At 59.3% G+C, this 7,599-nt stretch overlaps 1 protein-coding gene across 2 annotated transcripts in view; it reads right to left on the bottom strand.

The window, feature by feature from the left end:
* Positions 1–213: 213 nt before the first annotated feature.
* BEND3 (BEN domain containing 3) overlaps positions 214–7,599 on the bottom strand; it is a 43,071-nt gene continuing 35,685 nt past the window's right edge. For both annotated transcript variants that reach the window (XM_051855418.2, XM_051855419.2), the window contains exon 4: positions 214–5,654. In XM_051855418.2, coding sequence (XP_051711378.2) covers positions 3,408–5,654 — 2,247 coding nt within the window. In that variant the 3' untranslated portion in view covers positions 214–3,407. The remainder of the gene's footprint in view (positions 5,655–7,599) is intronic.

Genomic DNA, 7,599 nt, shown 5'->3' with positions numbered 1-7,599 from the left:
GGCTGGCGCTCATCAGGCGACTTGGACTTTGCAGTTGCTCAGCTGTGGCCACACCGAAATCCTGAGAGCTGGGCGCTGCCTCGCACAGCCTGCAGGCCCCAGACGCTGAGACCCCCGGGGTCTCCCCGGGGAAGGAGGTGAGGGGAGCACAAAGACAGACAGACACGTGCTGAGACCAGCGCCCTGGCAATAAAGATGTTGTGAGACCAGATGTTTTCCATTTTTATAACATTTTATATAACTCATAAAACAGTGCTTGTATAAAAATTCACACAAAGTTGCTAGAAGCATAACAATTTCCAAAAATGTCCTGGGTTTTTGTTACATTCAGTTTTCTAAGGATGCACTCGACTCAATGGTAAAATGCAGACATTAATGTGATACTTCATTATCTTTGGTAAAACTATTCTCATTATTTTGTCTCCTCACAGTAGTAACTCTGATATCCACTTTGTGCAGGATCTGCTAGTACTAGGATGTCAGAAGATTAAGGCTGGATCTACAAGAGGCAGGTATTTTCCAAGTAGCAGTAACAGCCTTGGTCCCCACCTCCACCGCAGTGTCTACACAGCCGGGCAGGGTGAGGGCTCCATGGCCTCCACACAGGAGTCCCGAGATCCCCTCTGGGATGGGCAAGAAGCAAACACTTGGGGTTTGGAAGGGAGGACACAGAGGCCACCTCCATGGGACCCAAGTAAGCTGTGCTGTGGGGCAGTGGGGCCGGCGGCTCTTGCCCCACAGCCAGTGCACGCCCCCTTGGCGTAGATCCCAATGGCTGCTTGATGATTGCTGGAGATGTGGCGCCCCTCCCCCCAGATTGGAAAGGAAGCTTTGGGGCCAACACCCTCAGGGCAGGGGGACAGGAGTGGGTGCTGGACACCAGACCCGACTTCCCTCCCTGTCAGGCAGACACAGCCGTGGTGAGCTGCAGCAGGATTCGGACACTCGGTACATTCACAACTAGCTCCATACGTTCTGCAAAACTCACTAACAGAAAAAGCATGAGCGCTACCAGCTACTGTGACTGACGACGGGACCTCGCGTCAGCGCCTGCCTGTGCTACTTCTTCAGTCTTCCAGACACAAGGCGAAAACAAAGAAAAATTCAAAAAGCAAGTAAAAAGCACAAAGAAGTTCGATAGGGCCGGGCTGGGGGTTGCCAACAGATTTATGGAGCACACTAGATTTTGAAAAAAATAGTGTACTTTCTATTGCTTCATGAAAACCAAAACAACAAACAAAGCCCCACCCACAGCCGCTGCCCGGGTAGAGAAGCAGGGCCTGCAGGCGCTCCCTGCCACCCCAGGGCCAGGGCGGCCCACCTGTCTTCACTGCACCGAGCTATAGGATTTAGGGAGCAGAAGCCCTGCACAAAGAAATTGCCAGAACAGCTTCCCCAAATTCACCATGCTCTAGGTCAGAGACATACCGAGTTCCTAGAAACCGTCGCTCTCCCTAACTGACGTGGGTAGAGGCGTTTGTAAAAAACGACTCATCAATGATTGTGCTTCTGAAGCTGCAGGGCAGGGGCCGCCCCAGAGACACAGCAGGGCAGCTTTCACATGGCTTGGAATCCTGTGGGAGACGTGCTGGCGAGCGCGGGGCTGGCGGGAGAGCGCCACAGCTGTCTTTGGGTAGGGCGTGTACATGTGTGTGCGTGCATGTGTTGGGGAGGCTAAGGCAGAGAGAGGGACCCAAATAAGGGGGCAGGGGCGGGAGGGGAGTTCTCTGGGCTGCTCCAGTCCCTTCTTCCCAGGCACAAGAAAAAAAGGTGGACTCCTTATCTGTGTAGGTCCCCTTCATCTCACGTAAGTTTTCCAGCAGGAAGTAGTGTGTGTGTGTGGGGGGGGGGGGGGGTGGTTGCAATAACTTAGGCTTGCAGCTTTAACAGCAATAACCTGCAGTGACATTTACAGCGACCGTCCATTGCTCAAAATCCCGGGTCACAGGAGAAAAATGCCCACTGGGGTGGGCAGAATTGCGTCACACAGCCACTGGGACGCAGTCCTTCTCAGGCGTATGAAGAAAACTCACAGGCTAGTTCTAGTATTTCTACTTTTTAAGGTAGTAAAATATATCAAGCCATGAAGTTATGAAATCTGCAACCCGCCGCAAGGGCTTTGCAGGACTACCCTGTGCGGTTCCATTCGCGCTCCGGGTCTCTGGGACACCGCATCCCTTCGGTTCCGCTTGCGCCGCTTCCTCTCCCTGCTGGGCACCTGAAGCCAGGAGATGGGCCAGGGGTGGGGGCAGCAGGGCCTGGACAGTTCCGGGGGGCCCTCTGAGATGACCTACAGCCTTCCAGTGCCAGGTACCCCCAGTGGGCCCCAGCCCAGGGCCCGCCCTGAGGAACAAGGATGTGCTGCTGCCTGGAGGCGCTGACACTGGAGCCCGGGGAGGTCGGCATCGGCTCCCAGACCCGGATTTCGTCCACCAAGCACACACACGGAGAGTAAACAGTTCCCGGTCGGCCCCAAGGGGCCCAACCCTTAAGTCAAACAGGAAGCCAGATGTGCACACACATTATTTTCCAAGGAAATGCGTCTGGCCCTCCAACCAGCATCCACATACGGAGAGGGAACAGGATGGGGGTCGTGGGAGCGCACAGCTCAAGCGAAGACGTCTTGAGCGCGTGTCTCCACGTCTATCTACATTCATGTCAGCATCGTCGTCGTCATCATCATCATCATCACCATCATCATCCAGTGTTCTCGTCTACAGAGAGTGCGCCTAACATTCTAACCCACACAGCCCTGAGGGACGGCCCAGGCCGCAGGGGTGGCCAGACCCTTCCAAGACCACATGGACAAGGTCGCCCGAGCCCCCTGGAGCTATTGCCGAGCCATCCTGCGTGAACATGGCACTTCTCAACATTTCATAAATCTAAAACCATCTTTAAAAAAAAAAAAAATCCCAGTAACTGAAGTCAGTTTACAGTACTTCATCTCAAATATTTAAAAAGATTTTTTATCCTAAATAAATTGGCCCCCAGAGAGCCCAATAATTTTTTTTTTAAAAAAGGATTTCTTTTTAATTAAGAAAAGGGGGAGAGGAGGTGGGGATAAAAATGGAGGATGCAAAATGTGGGAGGAGGAACAAGAGAGCTGCTGATGCGCTCTCTGAACGGCGGGGGGCCGGCGGGACCCTGTTCCTCTGGCCCCTCTGCCCCCACCCCCACCCCCATCCTGGCTGCACCACTAGGGAGACACAGCACAGAGTCCGAGAGAGACCCAATTCCAGGCTGCCTTCCCGCGGCGGGGCCGGGGTTCACGCGTGCAAAGGCAGGAAGCCGCATCCCGAGACGCCCCCGCCCCCTCCCCCGCCCCCGCCGCGCACTTGCCGGCTCGGCGCTCAGCCCGTGGCCAGCCCACGTCTGGGGGGGGGGGGGGGCCGGCCTGCACGGACATGTCACTTCTCCACTTTCTTGGCTTTCTTGAGGATGTCGCACTTTTTCCTGTTGGGCCGGCGACAGCGCTCGTCGATGCTGGGGATACATTCATAGTGCCACACCTCCTCCATCTTCTCCACGGGATAGACGGCCTCCACGTAGTGGCGAATGAGCCGCAGCCGCGTGGGGTCCAGCTGCTTCTTGTTGCAAGCCCCGGAGTGGTTGTACTGCAGCCGGAGGTTCTCGGCGGTGAAGAGTTCGGGGAAGAGCCGCACGAGGAGGCGGGCGGCGAAGTTGCCGACCGACAGGCTCTGCTGCACGATCTCGCGCACCTCCTTGTCCGACAGCAGGTAGGGAGAAGGCACGGGGAAGTCGGGGGAGGGCACCACCAGCTCGTCCAGGGGGATCTTGCAGAAGTCCTTGCTGCTCCTCTCGGGGGGCAGCGGGGGCCCCTCGAACTCCTCGCGGAACCGCTCGGGATTGACCGCGTAGCTCGCCAGGTCCCTGCACTCGGGGCCCGGCACGTGCACCTTGCGCTGCTGCTGGTAGGAGCGCCTCTGCTCTGTGTCCCGGCGCCGGCAGCGCTCGTCCAGTTTGCCCACGAACTCCAGGGTCCAGACGCGGTCGTTTTTGGCCCGGGGGTACAGCAGCTGCACGTAGTGGCGGATCAGCTTGATGCGGGACGGGTCCAGCTGCTTCTTGCCCAGGGAGCCGCTGCAGTTGTACTGCTTGCGCAGGTTCTCGTGGGTGAAGAGCTCGGGGAACAGGTGCACCAGCAGGCGGGAGGCGAAGTTGCCGATGGACAGGCTGCTCTCGTAGATGCTGCGCAGCTGCTCCTTGCTCAGCAGGCAGTCGGCGCCCGGCAGCTCGAAGTCGGGCTGCGGGATCTCCAGCTTGTCGAAGTCGATGGGCACCAGCCAGATCTTCTTGGAGCGCCGCCCGGGCCGCTCGCCCTCGAAGCTGTCCTCCACCTTGACCACGGAGATGTCGTCAGGCAGGCTGGAGGAGTCGTAGCAGTCGTCCCGCGGGGCGTCGCCGTCGCTGCCCCCGTCCAGCCCCAGGCCCTCGAGCTCGTCGTTGAGGCGCTGGGCGCACTGCTGCAGCCAGGCCTCCTCCTCCTGCATGTCCGGGAAGTAGATCTCCGTGTAGTTGCGGATGATCTGCAGCCTCTGCGGGTCCAGCTCCTGCTTGCCGCCGTCGCCGTAGCAGCTGTACTGCTCCCCCAGCTTGCGGTGGTCAAAGAGCTCCGGGAAGAGCCGGTGCAGCAGGAAGACGGCGAACTCGCCGGGCGACGAGGCTTCGTCCAGGAACTCGGTGAGGTCCTGCGTGTCCACCACGTGGTCCGAGGCAATGGTGCTGCTCCGGTCCAGAGACAGCGCCTCCTCCTGGTCTTTGCTGTCCAGGAAGTGGCCGGCCTCCACCTGCTCGGCCTCAAAGAAGCCGGCCACCTGGCCGCCCGGCTGGCTGTCCTCCATCTCCCGCTGAGCCCAGAAGCGGCTGAAGAAGTCGTTGAGCTGCGGCAAGCACTCGGCCTGCCACACGGCCGTGTCCTTCACCGAGGGGTAGTAGACCTCCACGTAGTTGCGGATGAGCTGCAGGTGCAGCGACTCCAGCTTGCGCTTGGCGGCAAAGCCGCAGGCGCTGCAGCCGCGGGAGAAGTCCACGTCGCTGAAGAGTTCCGGGAAGAGCTGCACCAGCAGGCGGCAGGCCAGGTCGCCGCCGGACAGGCTCTGGTCCACGATCTGCTTGAGCTCGGCGGCCGTGAGCTGGTACTCGGGGGGCGGCTGGAACTTGGCCACGAGCTCCGTGGGGCTCACCTGCTTCTTGATGCGGCTCACCTCCAGCGAGAGCAGGTCCACCTTGCTGTGCAGCTGGGACATGTTGGAGGTGAGCGTGTTGAGCATGTAGAACATCTTCTGGATGAGGAAGTAGATGTTGGGGTCGCCGTCGCTGGCCGCCCCGGCGCTGCCGCAGTCCCGCTTCTGGGGCTCGCTGAGGAGCCGCAGCGGGGAGGGGCTGCTGCCGGGGTTTGCCTTCTCCAGGAGCTCGTAGGTGCTGAGCAGGTCCCCGGGCGGGGGGTTCTTCTTCTCCATGATCTTGTGCGAGATGCCGTACAGAGGCTTCTTGTAGGACGCGGTGGCCATGTCGCCGCTGGGCTCCTCCTCACCTGGCCACGCTGAGCCCAGGTTCCTGCCCCTGCCGGCCTGCTCCCCGTTGCCCTGGCAGGGCGAGCTGTTCTCGCGGTTCCGCATGCCCGCTAGGAGCGCCTGCAAGACAGAAGGTGTTGCCCGGAGTGTTAGGCGGACACGCTGATCAAACATACTGGCCACGAATCTGCGTCTCGTGCTCGCACACAGAGCAGCCCCGGTCAAACTCAGGAGCAACTGAGAGACAGAAACCCTCGCCCTCGAACCACTCTGCCCACTTGCAAAGGCCCCGCCTGCACACGGCTGCTCGCGCTCCGGCTCCCTGGGGAACGGCGCCTGCTCCTGTGGGGCACCAGCGCCGGACCTCCCGTCCAGAGGGCAGGGTGGGCAGCTGTGGACCAATGCTGGCAAGACCGGGCAAGAACTCGCCAGGGGGCGGCAGGGAGACGGAGGGAAGGCGGGGGCTCCCCGAGCAGGGCACCTCACGGATCCAGGCCTTCGTCTGCTCTCGGACAGTGAATGGGGCAGCGCCCTCCATGACACCCATGCTGGCTGTGAGAGCCCCAGGGCCTGCACAGGCACCGTCTGCTGCCAGCCTGACCACTGCCTGGAATCACAGCTGAGCTCGAAGCAGCTAAGGGTAGGCCCAGAACTGCCCACAGCCCTCGTTGCCGCAACTCCCGGGTTCTCCCACTGCAGCAGCCCCTCTCCTGCACAATGCCCTCTCCAGGTAACAAAGCAAGGTGTGCAAGCGGGCCTGCTGGGTATTGACCAGCGTTCTCCGAGAAGCCAGCCCCAACAAAAACCAGCCCAGGGACTCTTGTCCTAACTTTCCCAAGGTCTGTTCTCTCAGGACAAGCTCAAGCTACTCTTCAAAGATCCCAAAGTACGGGACAGGCGTCTGGCGTGGTGGTTAAGAGACTGCTGGAGGCGCCCGCTCCTCATACTGGAATGCCTGGGCTTAGAGCCCGCCAGGCCTGCTGATTCCACACCCTGGGAGGCGGCAGGTGACGGCTCAGGGGCTTGGGTCCCTGCCACCCATGTGGGAGACCTGGTTAGTTTCCATCTCTCGGCTTTAGCCTAGCCTGTCTCAGATGCTCTGGGAATTTGGGGAATGAACCAATGTATAGGAGTTTTCTTTTCATCTCTCTCTCTCTTTTTTTTTTTTTTTTTTTTTTTGACAGGCAGAGTGGACAGTGAGAGAGAGACAGAGAGAAAGGTCTTCCTTTGCCGTTGGTTCACCCTCCAATGGCCGCCAAGGCCGGCACACCGTGCTGATCCAATGGCAGGAGCCAGGTGCTTCTCCTGATCTCCCATGGGGTGCAGGGCCCAAGCACTTAGGCCATCCTCCACTGCACTCCCGGGCCACAGCAGAGAGCTGGCCTGGAAGAGGGGCAACCGGGACAGAATCCAGCACCCCGACCGGGACTAGAACCCGGTGTGCCGGCGCCGCAAAGCAGAGGATTAGCCTAGTGAGCCGCGGCGCTGGCCCTCTAACTCTGTCTTTCAAATAAACAAACAACAACAACTGCTGCTGCAGATCCTGGAGCGTGGGCCCGTGCTCCACCACCAGCAGGGAGCCTCGAGTTCTCACTGCTTTCCTCGGCAGTCTGTAACCTACTTCCAGGTTCCCAATGTTTCATGAGATTCCCATCAGGGCCAGGTTGTGACTCAGCAGGTAAAGCAAAAGCCCAGGTTAAGTCACAGGGAACTTTGCAGGTTGGAGAAACTGAGTTATTCTGCTCACAGCTACCCAAGTAATGGCATCAAGATCAAATGCACTGAGGCTGGCGCCATGGCTCACATGGCTAATCCTCCGCCTGCGGCACTGGCACACCGAGTTCTAGTCCCAGTTGCTCCATTTCCAATCCAGCTCTCTGCTGTGGCCTGGGAGGGCAGTGGAGGATGGCCCAAGTGCTTGGGTCCTGCACCCGCATGGGAGACCAGGAGAAGCACCTGGCTCCTGGCTTTGGATTGGCGCAGCAATGGCCGAGCGGCCATTTAGGGGATGAACCAACGGAAGGAAGACCTCTCTCTCTGTCTTTCTACACTTGATCTTAGCCAA

The sequence above is a fragment of the Oryctolagus cuniculus genome, chromosome 5 (genome assembly GCF_964237555.1).
Source record: "Oryctolagus cuniculus chromosome 5, mOryCun1.1, whole genome shotgun sequence".
NCBI classification, from domain to species: Eukaryota; Metazoa; Chordata; class Mammalia; order Lagomorpha; family Leporidae; genus Oryctolagus; species Oryctolagus cuniculus.
This window is presented reverse-complemented; position numbering and strand designations above follow the sequence as displayed.